General features: G+C 36.0%; 1 protein-coding gene across 1 annotated transcript in view; it reads left to right on the top strand.

Annotated features, from left to right (window-relative positions):
• The window catches only part of eif3hb (eukaryotic translation initiation factor 3, subunit H, b), a 154,520-nt gene extending 138,620 nt beyond the window's left edge, over window positions 1-15,900 (top strand). Inside the window, exons 6-8 of the mRNA XM_088601892.1 lie at window positions 864-984; window positions 4,835-4,967; window positions 15,633-15,900. Of these exons, the coding sequence (XP_088458018.1) occupies window positions 864-984; window positions 4,835-4,967; window positions 15,633-15,730 (352 nt within the window). The 3' untranslated portion in view covers window positions 15,731-15,900. The remainder of the gene's footprint in view (window positions 1-863; window positions 985-4,834; window positions 4,968-15,632) is intronic.
• Window positions 15,901-18,355: the final 2,455 nt, after the last annotated feature.

Below are 18,355 nucleotides of genomic sequence, written 5' to 3'. Positions count from 1 at the left end.
ATTGAAATTTCAAAGCTCTGCAAGCAGAGGATCTCTAAACCGTGTTTACAAAAATGTTTGTGGCCTGGTTTCATACCATCCTGCTGGCAATGAAGAAAATGTGCTGTATGAGGCTGTAGTAATGGCGAAACAAAGCTTGCAAAGTTATCTTAAATTTAGAGCATGAGAAGAAATACTCACAACAACATGTGATTGTGATGAAATAGTATATTTAAGGACAGTTTGATATAAATTCTAAATTCATAGTGCACGATTTTTCTTTTATTTTGTCAGCGATTTGGATATCAATGTTTTGATCTAGCAAAGATGTGAAAAATGCCTCAGCCTCTTGTAAAGATGGTGTTTGCTGTAGTTGATGAAAGTCTTTTATTTTTCTTTTTATAAGCAATTATTTTCCAAGAATCAATGTTAAAAAAACACAGAATTTTCTGAAAATTGATCTGGCTAACCATTTGTTGATGACTTGTGTGGAAGCATGCCACACGTAACAAGGAAAAATGAAGATCTGATTTCATTCTCGCTCGGCTTGGAAACGCAAGGGGGGAAAGGGGGGATTTTATTAAACATAATTTCTGTAATGTTGGAGTTCACCCTCCCAAACAAAATTCTGTATTAATGCCGCAATGTAATACAACCCACTGAAATATTGTGGTATCAGGGAATTCTATATGCATTTTCAATATAATGGGAAACAATGGCTTCCTTCTAGAAATTGTACTCAGTTATGCTTCGGCCTTGAGCCTTGCAAAGCATTGAGAAAGACTGCTGTGTATGTGAGTCAGTTGTACTTTTTGTTATTATATATTGTCCTCTACACTCAATTTGTGCTTTAAATTTGATTTTTTTTTTCCCCCTCCCCACAGCAATCATCTTGAAAAGAGCCTCCAGCTGCTTATGGACAGAGTGGACGACATGAGCCAGGATATAGTTAAATACAACACGTACAGCAGGAATGTCAGCAAGCAGCAGCAGCAGAAACACCAGGTACTTGAAAGCAGTCCAAGAGCTTCCCTCAGAAACCTCCTCGCCGCCACATTTCCATCACAAGACATTTTGATATGATTTGCAAGTGCAGAGCTGGGAATTAACATCCTTATAAAAACTCTGTTGGCAGCCCTCGAGGGCAGCAGCTTTCATCCGCTGCAAAACTCTCATGGAAAAGAGTTTTGTAGCACATGCAAGATAGGCGATTACATGAGCAAAGATTCAGCCGTTATTTCTGCGTCTTAATATTAATCCGAGAGGTGCAAGTTGTCATTCCTGAGCATTTTATTAATATACGTCTATCTAAAGAGAATGTAGTGCTGCACTAATGGGTAAATGAACAGAACTTAATACTTGTCAATACTTATTATTGTAAAAGACAGCTGCATTTAAGTCCAACTTTGATACCATATCAGTAATATGTATTATGAACATAGCATATCTTTTTTAAACATAGGCTACGTGGGACTGAATGTTAATTCTGTCAGACATTCATCTTCCATGGCTTAAAAAAGAAGAGATTACATGTGAAATGTTTATTTAAGTAGCAGTTAAGCTAGCTGCAGCTCTGACTTCACAACTCCTTCATATAATTTCACACAGCTGGGCAACTTTCATTATGCTGCTTTTAAATATAAAATATACAGAAAAAATGAGTACATTTGGAACACACATTTTATAGGCCCTTTTAATTCACAGAGGTTAATTTTCGCCTTCAGTCATTTGTTATTCTTTTCCCAGACCTTCAGTGTAGTGTTATGATACGGTTAACCAAATGTAATGCCAAGAAAACACGAAGTCTTTGACATTTCATACTGCACTCTGTTCATCAAATACCACATTAAAACCTAGAACATAAAATATACAAATCTCATAATACTTAAGAAAGAGGATTGTATTTAATTTGGCTTTTATAAATTCATGTTTTTAATTATAATGTGAATGTAAATGTAAAAATGTAGCTTTAAGTACAGTGGAAGAGAAGTACAGTGAAACTGTGATAAGATTACATTTGTGAAATACTGCACATTGGTAGATGTTTCAGATTGTACTTGCTCTTTCATAATTCAAATATGAGTGCAGCAAGACACTTTTTCTGGGCTCATAGGGATCCAGGCCTCCTTAGATGTGTATCTGAAGAAAGACATGGACTGTCAGAAACAAGTCAAAAAAACGCTTCTTCCTTACTTTTCCCCAATATTCTGCAATTTGGTGTTATTTGGTTAAAAAGTATCTTTAAGATTTATCCTTTAGCTTTCATTCGTATGGCTAAACGAGAAGAGTGAATGCTTTATAACCTCTACCTAACAATGCGTTCACTGACTGTATTGCCCTAATCATGACTGTTCTTTGATTTCACTTCTATGTTATTGTTTTTCTTTTGTGTGGTAGAGAAAATAAAATCAGAATGGCATGCTGGTATTTCTAATTCCTTCATGCAGAGCCCTTGGATTCCATAGAGGACAAGACAGCTAGGCCTATATCATTAAAAACGCCCCCTGAAGCTACTTCTGAATTGACTAGAATATTCTTCCAAAGTCAAAAACTTTTTAAAAAGCCAAGATATCCTGCACTGTTGTGCAGCTTCTTTCACTGAATGGATGTACCAAATAAGAATCTGAAACTATTTTCAGATTCGACACTACATTTACACTTGGAATTAAAGATAAATACATCCTGTAATAAATGTTTATAATGTGTTCTTGTTACCAGATTCTGTCAAAAATGATAAGAATTAGTGCTACCTTTTGAATAATTTATTTAATATTCTCTTTTTCTTTTAGGCATTTACAATATCCAGTTGTCAGAAAACCTCACTACAGTGCACTGTAGTGCAAGCATAGGAACTGCTGAGTCACATGATAGATGCATTTTACTGTAAAAATACGTTAGCTTTTTACTCCGCGTGGGAGGGGTACATTAAAATACTGTTGTCCTCGCAAGAACATCACTTTATGGACCACACCAATGTAATTAGGGGGTCTGTGCTTCTGACATTCTGTTGACTTTTAGCTACAGGTACTTGTTAAAACACATTGGCTGACATGCTTAGCTCATTTCAGTAATTAGAATGCACAGGAAAGGTATAATGAAATTCATTGTCAGCATATACAGATTCAGTTGTAAAATACACGACATGAATGCAGTATGGAATGAAACAGCTTTGACTTGGAGATAAGGCAAGTGAAATAAGCATACAGTGGAAAAAAGGCAAAAACATACATCAGGCAGCTTTAACTGTAACCATGCATAGAAACAAAATCATATTCATTGCTCAAACACAACAATTATGTAGACAGCTTGCAGTGTTTTTGAGTCATTTTAATCTTTAACATTTTAACATTCCTCTATATGCCTCTATATGTTCACATATACATACATTCATTAAGACTGTACTGTTATGAAAGCAGGTCCATTGAAAAGTATGCCATTTTATGGCTGAGGAATTCTTTGCTACAAAAGAGAGCACAGCCTTCTGTGCCGATAGAATATGATGCTCTGTATCTGCTGCAATTTGTATCTGCTGTAATGCCAGTCTTTTCTCTTCTGCAACCCTCCCAGAAAACTCTTTGCACTGACAGCACATAACCTTGAATTTGTGACTCTCCAATGCAAAGCTCAATCTCATTAAAGCCGAGAAAGAAACGTGTCCATTTCTGACAGTGTGATCTTATCAAAGTTTGACTGTAATTTAACAGGGGGGGAAAATAAAAGCACATCGAGATGATTCAGAAAGGCATCCAAGGGGACAGCACTGAAAGCAGCAGCTCTGGCAGAATACATAGTTTCATTATTGTGCTATACAATTAAAATGAGGGAGCATACCTGCTTCCACAGTGCTTTCCCTCATACAAAATGAATATTGCAACTTGGATTTTTAAGGGAGACTGGTGAAATACCATCATCTCTCCCTTAAGTGTAATATTGCATTGGGTTTTGTTTTTCCTCAGGTCAGATATGTTTACTGTTGGATATGGCACGTGTCATTAATTTTCACTTAACATTAACAGTGCAATCCAGCACAGGAGAATCAATTTTTAATTCTGCTCCCAAATGTACAAATTACATCAGGTGATCTGTCCATTCTAATAAGGTGGTTGGATAGAATTGGAAAACCCTCATTTCTCCTGTTATGACACCTGTTAATTAATATTTTATGACACTGTTGATTTTGCATGTGGGCTTAACATCAGAAGACGAGTGCTGTCTTTTTTTTTTTACCTTGTTCTTATTCATGGGGATGACGGTTGTTTGTGATGGTCTTTTATGAAAATGTAGCCTAGTAACCGTGTGCGGTTCTGGAAAAAGAAATATTACACATCCTCCGCAAATAACTGGAAGAAAAGCATTTTCCCCCCCATTTCAAAAAGGAGCAGAAACAGTTGTTACTTTCCATGCGCATGGACAATTTAATTGAAGCAGAAAGCTTGTTTTTGCGGTGTCTGGTAGAGATACATTATGGCTAATGCATCCTTTGGTTCAAGGAGTGAAATGAAGGAGGCCATAGGGAAAACTGGTAAGTCATTAAGTTCTGTGCTAGTGCTCTCTATAGACACATTTGCAGGACTTGTGGCTTAAGTTGCTTTCATGCAATTGGCAGTCACTCTCTGTATCCACTGTGTGAAAGCTGCATTTGCAGGGCCACCCAAGTGCATCCGTCAGTGACCGCGATTATAATATCTCCACCAGTTTCAGATGGATTGACTCGTAGGTAATTCCCCCCACACGCACACAGGATAATTAGATTAGCTCGGGGCATGGCAGAGGTTAATGAAACAAGGAATAACTATCAGATTAGTACTGACTCCTTTTCACATGTCTTTCTCTCTCCCTCTCATTCTTCCCACAGTATCTCCAAAGACGGCAGCAGGAGAATGCACAGAGGCAAAGCCGCGGAGAGCCTCTGTTGCCTGAGGAGGACATGAGCAAGATGTTCAAGCCACCCCAGCCCCCTCCTAGGATGGACACCCTGCTTATCGCAGGTTAGTGCCCTTCCGCTCTCCTCCTGTGCTGTTTAGGTAGTATGGCTACACGGATTCCTCTACCAAGGGAAAGAAAAATCCCGTTGTGATTGGCCAAGGGCCTTTGAGCTTTCTAATGGTAACCACTAAACCTTGAGCACACATTCCCTTTATGTTGAGGAGCTTAGTTTCAAGAGGTTGAGCGTGAAGACACAGCACAGGGTCATTGGAGCGGGCTATAGCTGCAGTGAGATAACAAGAGAGAGGTGCGGTCGCTAACATGGCAGTATTTCTTGTTTTGGATGCTACATGTGCTTTAAATCGAGCAGCGGAAGCTTCTCGTGGCCGGTCTGTCACTCAGAGGCTAAATGTATAGAATTATCTGGGAGGTAAATCCACCTGACATTAACAGACAACAGCACTACAAGATTTCAAGGCCGAAAATAAGAAAAGACCTTGGCAATGTGCATCATAAACCATTGCAAAGATGTGAGAGAAGACTAATAATGAAAATAGTTTGCAGCCTATGGGCTACCATTTAATTACAGCCTTTCCTTTTAGTTTGCTTTGAATAGATTTTTGCATTATTAAATTATTATGTGCATTAGAATTATACCTTACGAACATTAATATGTTAGTAGCTGCTACCAAGAATTAAAAGTAACCTTGACCAAAGTGATTCTTAGCAAATACATGTTAAAATATATACAAACCGAAACTTTAGTAGATTTTTTTTCTTTACGTTATAGGATGGCCTAATCGGTTTTCTTGTAATGTCTCACAAAAAAAAGCAATGCATGTTTTTTGCTGGAAATTAAGTTGGAGAAACGACAGAAACGCTTAAATTCCACAGCTAGATTAGCTTTTCAGTATTTCCAATTTGAAGGTGAAGTCAAAAGGAAGATATTACCTCGTAAATAAAATTTTATTGTTACATGTGTGTTTTCAATTTGCTACTTTTATTTAAATTGTAAAACTAAAATCAAATGTTTTTGTGAGAACTGTTCATCATTTGCTGGTTTAATCAAAATATAGAAATTCCAGCAGGGGTCTGGATAGAGAAAAAAAATCTTATAGCTGATGTCCTTTTTTATATCTGGTTAAACCAATGTTATCATTTTGATAGTTTGTCAATTCTGAATTTGTCAAGCAAAACGCAATAAATGGATTGTAGTATAATTGATTAATTATCTGTTGTGTTAGATGGAAAATTGCTAAAGGGATTTTAGTTATTTTTAAGTAGTCAAAGCAATATGTTACCTGCACACCTTTGCTCATATGATGTGCTAGAAATTTCATACAGTGCTTATTAACAATGCACTTCTGTCAAACCCAATGTTTTTTTTTTTGGTTTTCATTTTCATGATTCAGAAATATGACTGTGGATTTGCAGCCTGTTAATTTGATGGCATGCCCCCTTACAGATTTTTCTGGCTGAACTGTGACAAATCTTACCTCTTCAGTCGTTAAAGATCTGACTCATGCATTGGAAAACTGTTTCCCACCCTCTTTGAAACCTGTCGGTTTGCCAGTTAAATGCAATTCATTTATTTAATTTAAACATTATTGCTTTGGTTGTATTTTGAACACATTGATTTCTCTGTTAAATTTAATAGAGCATTGCACCAGGAGAGAGTGAAATTGAGATTGTACTCGCTCTATAATGACTTCAGCCCACGGTCTGTTTGTCCTCACCCCTCTCTTATTTTAATGAGCCAAGTAAAACCTTAGAAATGCATTCAAAAGGGTAACAGTGCTTTGCTCAACTTTCCATTCCATTCTCCTCAAAAGCTTTGAGTGGTTTGTGTTTCTTGAGCTCGGCTCCCATGCCACAGAGAGTACCATAAGGGCTTGGCATTGCTGTCTTCTAAGTCTCACAGAAATCTCGCTGCTCTTTGCCCTGTCTTCTGAACAGTGTGATCTTAGATCTGCACAAAATAATTTGATTCTTTGGAATTGGGATGGTGTTTTCTGGGAGGTGGTGAGAGAAACAGCTGTCTAAGGTGATTACCCCCTTAAACCTGTACAGCTGCAAGGTTTTTTTTTTTACTTTGATTAATCAGTAGTTTGTGGGCAGAATTGGCGATACTGATCCTCCTGGCAAGAGAGTAGAGGACTTGTTCAAACATAACCTGATGTTCAGGTTTTCCTTGTTGGTCCTAATCAAATAAAGCTGTTCTTCACTTGATTGTGTAATTGGAATATCCTGACGGCTAATTCACATGGAAATGTCATGCGTAAATCCACCCAAGTCAGTCATTTTATCAGTCAAATCCAGACAATCAAATGAACGTTTTTATGTAGCTTTTGCAAGGCTTACTGCATTATAATGTGTTCCCTTGTGTCTGAATGCTTTTTTTTACAGGAGAGTTTCTGAATCTCTTAGACAAACTGAATATGTAACATAAAAATTGAAATTAGACTGTTTTTCTTCTTGAAAACCAGTCTAGATACTTGCTTTCTTTGAGCCATTGTATCAGATAAATACAGTATCTAAATTATGTATGAATCTAACGTGTATCTGTTTACTGTTCATCTAAAGTTTGCTAATCAGATTGGATTAGGAAGAAGTATATGTACTATTCTTTTCTTACGGAGCCATCATGATGACTGCCACTTTCTAGTTCTATTCCAAGTAATAACTTCATATGAATTCCGTAATTATTGACACAGTGAAGAAATCTTTCATTACTTCCTTTGAATTTCCTCAGCTTACATGAACCCTTGTTAAGTTTATTTTTGAAACTCCAATTAATGAACTGTGTCAGTCCAATTTTTTAAATGTTTTGCTGATTTTTTTTTACTATTTGCGGAAAATGCGCTGCAATTTCTAATAATACAAATGGAAGCCCGTCTTGTGTGCGCCGCTCAGACGGAGCACAAACAGTTGCGGTGTGAAGTCTGCAGTTTTGCCAGAGTGCGTCAATAGTGTCCTGCAGGGACCACCAGCTTAGGCACAGTGTGGTTTGCTCACTGTTGCACTCGGTCTCAGGACTCTCAAAAAGCATTTTGTTTTGATAAATGAAGGAGAAAGCAGAAATCGCAAGCAGAATATAATTAAGAAACAAAGGGGAAACATAATGGGAATAAATAGGTACATCACAGTAGCCTGCAGATTCCTAAAAGCCACACATTGACTTTGGATGTTGATGCATTATTTTCCATAGTGACATGGTTTTCAAACGCTTATAATTACTCTGTGTGATGGACAATTCCCATTTCCTCTTATTGATGTACACTACTGACCTCAGAGTGGTTTCCATATACTGTTGTTAAGAATTCTAAACCCTACCTAATAACCTAGAGTTCAGAAAGGCCGTGAAGTACAGATAAGTAAGAAACACCTTAAATACAGCATATAGCTTTAAAAGTAAGTTGTTTGCTTGGCAGTGTAGAGTCAGCTAGCAAACCCTCTGTTCACTGCACAAGGGTGACCCTTTTTTGACTGACCAGGTGCCTACAGGGCTTGTCAGAAAAAGAGAAACTGCTGTCTGTTCTCAAATTGACATATAACTCTTCCTTTCTGTTGAGTGCAAGCACAAATGAGCGGCTAGACTGCTCACACAGTCTATTGCATGCCTTCCTTTGACTGTCTGAGGTTATGCCAGGAACACAGCAGGTTGCCTAATATTAAGCCATTTGAAATGGAGTTGTGAAAGGAAGAGATCAGTACAATTCAGAAGGACTACATATTGTAACAGACGTAACAGACATCAGTAGACTGTGTTAATTAAAGGCAAAAAAAATATTGTTTCTCTTCTAAAATTGTGAACCAAGAAAAATAAGAACACTGTAGTAGATTACTGGAATATTATAACAGATCCCTTCTCATAGGGATTCAAGACAGGGCCTAATAGCCATTGACCTAAAAAAAGAGACAAACCTAAACAGGTTATAGGCCTTTAAGTCTTATGTCTATAATGTCTGAGGTTATACTGTAAAAATGTTGTTTAATATTATCATCATTCGCTAATGATACTTAATTGAACTAAAGGATAGTGTATATGAATATAGGATCCAAGAGGACAGTCAGCATAGATTTACAAAAAGTTTGTTCTTGTTCTTTCAAGAAGAAATGGTAATAGACACACATAGCACGTAGTGGCAACTTTAGTTTTTCCAGAAGTTTACTAACGTTCCTCACAAAAGATTACTTCTTGAATTGCAAGCAGCAGTGTTTAAGTTGTTGCATGTGATTGGATTGAGAACAGGTTAATAGATCGAAAACAGAATGGGTAATGGGTAGGTGATCCCCTTGCAGGTGTTTATTAGTAGAGTAACACTGGCAACTGTATTAGGGCCACTGGTCTTCCTAATTTATATTCATAATCAAGATTTGCTAATGATACACAATACTGTAGCATGATTGGCAAACCCTGTGGCAGCTCCAAAGTACATTACCAAATATTTTGATTTCAAGATTGGACAAACACCTGGCAGGTAAACTTTAATGCAGACAAGTGAAGACAGAGTATCACAAGACAACAAGATAAAAAGAAAATGGAGCTTGAAGAAGCTACTAATGAGAAAGGTGTCTGTTACATGATATGCGTTTTCTAGACACTATAGGGAAGGAAAACAAATATATACAGTTAAAAGAGCACAATTTCAATCAATTATGATAAAATTGTACAATTCAATAGCGAGACCTAATTTTTAAAATACTGTGGTGACTAAATTGTGCACATTACAAAAAATATTGCTGCTCTGGAATTAGTCCCAGAGAAGAGCAACCAACTACATTCCCAGACTTAAAAGAATGTTCTCCACTGACAGGCTTAAAGACCTGAACTATTTTAGTGGGTCGAAATGGTCTTCTCTTTTGTTACCTTTTACTTATACTTACAATGTACGATTGATGAGCAATGGCATTGCGAAGATTTGTACTTGAAACCTTGTCAGCTTCACTTTCCATTTTAAATAGTCCTTTTTACATAGTTATAGTATCACAGCTGATATCATGTACTGCTTTTTCTAGTATTTTGGACTACTGCTTTTATTGTAGTTTAGTACTTTCTTCTACATGTGTAGAAGAAAGTATTCAAAGGCAAACTACTAGTTTCACTGTAAGGCATAGTAAAAGTAGACCAGTTATTAAGTAAATAACAGAAATTCATTTTGATCAATGACGCCTGAATTATAAGGTATACATCTCTACTTTGGTTAAAATTGTACACTGCATAGCTTTCTCTCCTGTTTCATTGTTCTGTATAAAGCAAACCAAATGGGGAAAAAAAATAAAACAGCTGGTGTCATTTTCTGAATGTGAAATGTTATGCATAGAGTGTAAATTTGTCTCTTGCTAATGAATCCTTTGATCTTGAGGGGCCAAGTGAAATGGGGGTAATTAGATATGCAAAGGCCATCAAAGTCTCCTGACAAGTTTTGTAAAATGCTGTAAAAGTGACAAAAAAGTAGACCTACTTCCACACATAACTGCTCTTTGATTTTAACAAGTACATTATTATGATTATTAGTAACAGTAAAATATTATTCAATAAAAGCAGCGTGTAGTTCAGATTGTGACCTTTTTTTGTTTGTAATGAAGAGCTAAAGTCAGCACTTGGTAAACCCAAGTCCATGATAAATTAACAAATTCTTTTTCAGTAAAGTGTTTTTAAAATAACTTGAAACGTGTATTAATTCCACATATTTCCTAGGAATGTGTGTTTTCTGAGCAATTAGTTGAAGGGCACTGTATGTGTTCATTAACTAGCCTCTTGGAAGAGTTGCTTTTATTCTTAGATGTGTCATTTACACTGTGTATTGAGAAGCTCTTCTTCACAAGATCAGAGATGAGTAGGGAGCATTTGTTTAATACCATTTTTATTGTTGATACATGCTGCACATGTTGAATTTCAGACCTATGAAGTATGGAAGCTGTACTTCAGATCTGCCAGAAGCAAATCAGGCCAAATGTGGTCAAGGCATTACAATGTGGATAGAAGCCATTGTTACATGTGTGTTCTGTCACTATATATTAAACTAGACTTCTAATTTTTAAGTTTATTTACTAACAGCTTATATAGTGTAAGTCCCTTACTAGGTAGATAATATTATAAGGCAAACAAACATTCACATTCTTTTAAAGTATTTATTTTGGTGGGGATACGAGAGCCCAATTCAAACCAAGCAGCAGCAGCCGTTGACATTTTGAATCTCCTGAAGGTTTATTAGTTGTACTGCCAATATTAGGTGACTATGATGGCTTAGTCTTTCCCTCAGTTAATCTTTAATTATTCTAGACATCTGCAGCACCTGGGTTAATTAGGCAATTAAGGGTAAATTCAGTACGTAAGTTATTGCAAGGTTCAAAATCCTGCCATGGCATCGATTCCATATGTCATGGTTGACTACCTCTGGTTATTATTGTGATTAAATATTCCATTGCAATTAGATTTGCTTTTTTTAATCTAATTTAGTGATCTGTTAATTGGGATAGGGTCAATAGGATGTTCATTTTAAGTGGTTGTTGACATAAAATCAAATTTATTTTAGCTAGAGATTTAGTCTTATGGAATATCCAAATTACTGTGTGAAATGTCATAAAATAGGTTTAAGTGATTTCTCTTGGATTGGTGTTCAAACCTGTTAGCTGTAGACCTTAGAGTTGTTGAGGGTTTTTTTTTTCTTCACTAAGATTTCATCTTGTACGATTTAAACTCAGGTATGTTTTAATTCCTCAACTAAAATAAAGATCTAATAAACGGGAAAAGCAATATCCTCGATGCTTCATAAGTGGCAGACCTAAAGGACAAAAGATTAAATTTGTGACTGCTGTCTTTGACATTTTTCAACTGAGACCAAAAAAACAAATGCATGCTTTTGTATTATCTTGGATTGACTACTATAATACTGTCCTTTTTGTAAAACTTAACTTTTTAAAATGAAAAAATATACTCCTTTCTCAGTAAAATATTTTATAACTCCTAATTGCAGATCTTTAGGCCCTGACTGAATCTTTTCTTGGATTTTCTGTTACCAAATTGACTATTAATTGTGTGATCTCATTTTGAAACTTTGTTTGACATGTTGGGATGCATTACTGTTGCCTGTTCCCTAGGTAAATAGGAAGTATGTTATTCAAGGATGGACCTTTTACTGCCTCCATAACTATTTTTTTTTCGTTTTTAATGAAAAATCCAAATTAAAAGTACATTTAAAATAAAGAACAAATAATGGATATGAAGAACTATAAAATATGACTGAATAGTAATAAAAACATAACTCATAGAAATAAGCAATGTTATGTTCCATCTGTTTGTTTTGTCCAAGTAATCTCCTAGTGTATTAATGATTTTGATTTAATCTTAACCTTATTTTTTCTATTGTACTGATGTTGTCGTTAAATACAATTATGCTCATATGTGAAACTGCCTTCATATTCTCTTGACTTAAAACGCTATAGAAATTATACTGCATGTTTAAATGATGCTTTTCCTCTAGACGTTAACATTTAAGGGTTGGTGTAGATGTTTGGAAGTGAAGAATTTTAGCCTTAATACCACCGACTGGAAACAGTATAATTTAATCAACCCATTTTGTTGTGCTGGTGCTATACACATTTGCATGTATTGTTACAGCAATACAACCTACAGCCATGGAAGATAACAAAAATAAGGGGTAGATCAACTTTTATTCCATTGCCTGAAAAATATAACGCATAAAAAACGTGCAGCTACTGATTTTTTTAACTTGGATACAGAGTTTTGTTTAAATTGAGTTTTTTTTCTATGCAGTTTATTTTTTAATTCTACACGTGGATTTGATTAATGCACCCAAGTATCTTTTCACTGTCTCGCTAAGTATATAATTAAAGCTGACAGAAGATGCTTTGCTACTAGCCTTTGTGTAGGCAGCCCGAAGCCGCTTTAGTGCAAATATCTGCCCCTGCAGTTCTGTGGGAACAGAGAACAGTGAGTAAAGGAGAGGTTATTTCACCTGCATGTGTCTCGCGTTTAACTCCACAATGGATAATCTGCTTTCCAACCAGGCTTGTAAAAGTTTGCTCCTTTACATAGTTTAAGCGATAATTTCCCAATGCTGTAATTAACAAAATAAGATAGTTAGCCAAATAAGTGCAAAATGCATTATCTATTCTGCGAAATGTAATTACCGAACATACTGAACATCACATTAGTTTTATACCCCAGTGTCATCATTGTTGGCCATTCTTTATTTTTTTATTTTACACATTTTTTAAAATTAAATACAAGAAAGCTGAGCAACTGCATCCTGAGGGCAGGTAAGACCGAATGCAAAGTTAACCTCTTCCACTACTTCCACAAGTTAACATCTTGCACAGTCTTGGGAAGTATAGACAGTACAGGCCTGATTGGGGGCTTGAAGTGATGTCTTGAAGTGAAGGTAACCTCTTGGTCATCAAGTCTGGACCATCAGATTTTTTTAGGTCTTACTCAGTACACACAGTAGAATGAAGTATCCAAAACAAAAACTAAAAAACAACAAACACATTCTTTTTTCGTTCTTACAGGTCAATCTTCATATGTAGGATGCTGACATTTTTTTCCAGGGCTTATCCAGTATGTCTAACAATACACATCTGAGACTAATAGAACAATAAAGAATTTTGCATGTTTTATAAAGCCATGAGGCTTCCATGGTTTGCTTAGCCTTCCAAAATTAAATACAAAATTAGTAAAAAATGTAAGAAAAAGAAGGGAAGGGATCAAAGAAGAGATGATGATTAGTTTTTTAATAAGTGGAAAAATCAGCTGCAATTTTACAGTGATTTTTCTGTTTCTAGTGTTTTATTGCTCAGTGTGTAGTTTTGGTTCCTGGCTGTTAATTGGAACCTATGATAAACACTTACAGTACAAAGGGAAGTTTCTTCATTTCCAGCAAAAATGTCCAATGTAGGAAGATAAATACAAAGAGGGAGCTTTCTTGTGCAGTGTTTTTGCTTTTATTCCTCATATTGTGAAATGTCTTATTTGTTTACAAATGTTTACATGAATCCAGAGTTACAGACTTAACCCTTACAGACTTGGAACTGTTTCCATGTAAGTCCTTTATTCCTGTAATTTCCTTTTGAATTCTGAAGCATGGTTTTTCATTCTTGACATATTGCAAAAAAAGGAGCTTTTGCGGGGTATCAGAAATATGACTTTTGTCAGCCTGCAGGCAGCTATTATACTACATTTTATGAAAGTACATTAGACACATGAGGTGATAAATCATCCCATCAGTGCAAAGTGACTTCCCATTTCTTTACTGCATAATGTTTTATAGGTATCTGCAGTCGAAGGCACAAGGATGCCAAAGGGTTGTGTGAACCTCATTTGGCCTCATCCCAGAGTAATTCTCTTTTGCATTCCTGAAGTTGAGATTTTTAACCCTTTTTACAGCAGCACAAAATTGAAGACTGTAATTTCAATTAGAGGTGAAATCATTTGCTACAAATCATTGATGGAGTTCTGTTTTATTAAGAATGCATCTTATTCTGCAGAGGCAAAAGGCCTTGTCTCCTGAAGAACATTTTCACTGTGCAATGCTAGAAATTTGACAATCAAGACTCCGAGCTGGGATTTTTAACTAGCTTCAATTTAGATATACTCACAGCATGCTTGTCACCTGAGGAGCTTTGTGATTTTGAGTTAATTGAGAAATGTTTTATTGTTCTTTTTTAAGCACTTAGCACTGGTGATAGATACACATCACCATAGACCTCTTATCACTGTACTGTATGTCTGAAAAGTTGAGAATCCAGACTTAAGGCCTTTTGTAGTCTTAGATCTTGTTGCTTTCAAGAAAGAGCTTGTTCACGGTGTTCCTAAATGTTCTTGCCTTATCTGTAGGCTGCACCAAACAATTCCTTACAATAGTCGAGGACAAGGTGTTTAGATGATGTATAGAGCTTGCCAGCAGCTCTAAAAATGAGGTTAATGTCAGAACATATAAACTGTACATTTTTAAAAAAATTCTACTAGCATCCCATAGCCTAAGAGCAGAGTCGAATTTTCTTTTGATCACAAGAATTTTGTGATCAAATGAGTATGCAGGAGCATTTATAGTAAAATAATCTGGGATGGTTTAACAGGAAAGGCACTGGAGTGTATGTTTTCTTTAAATGATAAAATTGTGATCTCATTGCGTGTTAATAGGTCTGTTTTCCATCATGGTAGCCTTCAGGATTTAATACGGAAAGGTTTTGTAAGTCATAAAGATTAAATTTGGCCCTTAATAACACTTCAAAATATAAATTCTCAAAGAATACTTAATTGTCAGTATAGTATGTGTATAGAAATATAAAGATCAAGTCGTAGTAGTTTGAGATGTGCACAAAAGGTACATGAATTATTAGCGACTTCTTATTTTCAATAGAAGTTAGAGTAACCAACTGAACGTTCAGCATTCAGGGTTGGTAAGTATTTGGAACAAACACAAATCCACAAAAGTTTAGCTATGGGACATCAGAATCATAAGGGCTTTGGTAAGCAAAGTCATGACAATGAAGTATCTTCTTGCTCTCCCATTTAAGATCTTTTCTGTAGGTCTTTGGTACAAATGAGAATTGCCCACGGCCTTGTCAAGCAAAATGTATGGGTATGATAGGTTTACTTGTTTTGGGTAATGGCAGTGTTATTTTTTTTATTATATGGAATGGACATGGTTTGACACCCTCCCCACTTCTCCCCCTTCCCCCCTGTGTTTTTTATTGAACAGGTCAGATCAACACTTACTGCCAGAACATCAAGGAGTTCACCTCCCAGAACCTGGGTAAGCTCTTCATGGCAGAAGCTCTCCAAGATAACAGCAGTTAAAGTGCAGTGAGAGCGCGCTCTGGGCAAGTGAGATGTGAACAGGCGACGAGAAGAGAAGAGAAAGCAATGGCATCGTGACCAGATTCTTATGTGAAACTGAAAATGAAAGTGCTTACATGCATTCACCTGTTTGTAATTGGATATGAATAAACGTCATTTTCACCAGTCAATCAGTTGGTATGTTATTTCAATTGGCTCGGGTATGCTTCTTTTTTTAAACAAAGCTTTTAGCAGCTTTATAAATCACGTGAAGAATAATCGGGCAGCAGGATTCAAGAGGTAGAACTGATTGTTTTAATCTATTATTACGCTGCAGTTTTTTTAAGGGTAGGGCCTTTCCAGTCTGTTTCAGTACATACAAAATGCTGGAAATGGCAGTAATTGGAAGTGCAAAACATATTTCAAAAGAAACAGACTATGGCGACCAGAAAGTCTTCAATATTTAACTGGGTTCCAGTGAATGACTTTCATCCCTTTTGTATCTAACAGTGCATTAAGATTGTGAATTACTCCCCTATGCACCATTAGCAGATAAAAGCTTAAGTGTAAAATCTTAAATTCACACAAACATGCATAATAAACTCCACACTTGACTAAATGGCTTTCAACCATGTCTACAATTTCCATATTGCAGCACAATGAACGTTTTTCAGACTCTTTATTTTAACTGCAATGCAGGAATTCTTCGGAAAATCCATAAGGGATTAGTTCGATAGATCTCCAGAGGAAAATGCAGAATTTTCTTTCAATGATACATAGAGACCATAATGATAATATTTTTCTTCCATCTGAATTGGGGAAAAAAATGAATGGTACTTACTGTCAAAATCACACATTTCAATTCCAGCCCCATTCCATCTCCTTTTAGAATGCAGTTCTTTCTGAACCCGCCTCGTTTTGATCAATTCCTATATCTTTCATGACATGATTTGTTGAGCAAACTTATATAGAGAATGTGAAACCCTTATACAACGTGGCTACAAGACATGCAACTGCAAATTGTCCAGTGAAAGATGTTCTGTGGTAATCTGTCATCATTTATGCTATTAAGTAACTGAAATTGTTGATATTTATCTACCAGTATGTTTCTCATACCACATACCTCATAAATGATACCAGTTCTGCATGGTACGTCCAAAACACAATGATGTACACTGTGCAGCCTAATGACTTGTCCCACAGGTGTGTTTCAGTAGTGGAAATGGCCCAGTTAGTCAAAAATGTTATGAATCCTGAGGACCATATAGTCATTTTAGCAGGGTTCTGTAATAATGCCAATTCAGACAGCCTCAAGGTTGTATAATTTCACCTCTCCCTAGGTCTCACACAGAGTTGTGTCAACAGCTGCCAGCTGAGTGGTCCCATGTCTCCAAAAAGATCTCTGAACATCTGTGGAAATGGTCCCCATTGTCACTATTGTTCAATGTCAAATGGTGGTTATTACACTGGATATTCTTTATTAAACATGTTTTTGCTGGAAGGTGACACGTCTTTTTAAGAGTTTTCTTCAAAATGCTGACAGTTTGTCAAAATAGGTTAGATAATTTTAAAATTGTCGACTTTCAAATGACATGCATATAGTTAATATAAAATAATAAGAAACCAACCACTGAGCCACATACAGTAATTATCTTCCAAGCATGGAATAAATAATTGGTTGGCATAAGTACTAGTGTGTTGTAGTCCAACATGCTTATACTATGTGTCGGGGATTAAACCCGTTTTAAAAAAACATCATATTCTAAACGTCAGACACCTGTTCAAGAACTTGAAGATACTCTGTAAATTATTTGCAGGTAAGTTTTATGATGTTTTGTTTGTAAATTTGTACAAGACTAAAGAAACAGAGGTAACCAATTCTAATTGTGGATAATCAAAATCCAACCTTTAATTTATAGATTTCTTGACACTTAGATCACATTCTAACAACTTAGTTTAAATGGTTCAGTTAAGCAAGGAATATACAACTGTTGTCCCCGAGTGTCAGAGATGTTGATATTTGCATTTCAAATGATCCATAAACTACTTCCCAAGTGACTGAGACTGGTGGAAATTGTTGTTGGTACAGCTTTGCTATAGACATATAACTGTGACAATAATATACAGAATATAAATACAGGACCCGAATACACAATATATAAAAAAAACACTCACTACATGCCGAGTTAATGCCCTGCAATATAAACATAGACGAATCAGTGCAATTTAAATGTTTTACAGGTGATAAAGTACAATACTAAATTTTGATGGTTGGGGCACATTACTTGTTGAGCATCCTAACAGCAGTCAGGAAGAAGCTTTTTTTAGTTGAATAAAACATACTTTAGTGTCAAAACTGAATTGTTGTCTGTAAACTGATGTGTTATTGGCAAGTCATAAGACCTGCTGGATCGTGGCTCTCAATGAACAAGGTACGCTACCTCTGAAAAAATATTTTGTGTATAAGTGAGCTTTAATGATGATCTAATTTCTGTGGTTATGTATGTTCATACCATATATAGTGGGCATGATCGTTAAAATTGTCAAACCACACTCAATACAATATGTCCATTCAAGTCATCCTACGAAGTGTTACAATTTTTTAAATGTCAGATGCGATTCACTGACTATTCACACATCTGTTTC

This window comes from Lepisosteus platostomus, chromosome 12 (assembly GCF_059453375.1).
Source record: "Lepisosteus platostomus isolate fLepPlt1 chromosome 12, fLepPlt1.hap1, whole genome shotgun sequence".
Classification (NCBI taxonomy): domain Eukaryota; kingdom Metazoa; phylum Chordata; class Actinopteri; order Semionotiformes; family Lepisosteidae; genus Lepisosteus; species Lepisosteus platostomus.
This window is presented reverse-complemented; position numbering and strand designations above follow the sequence as displayed.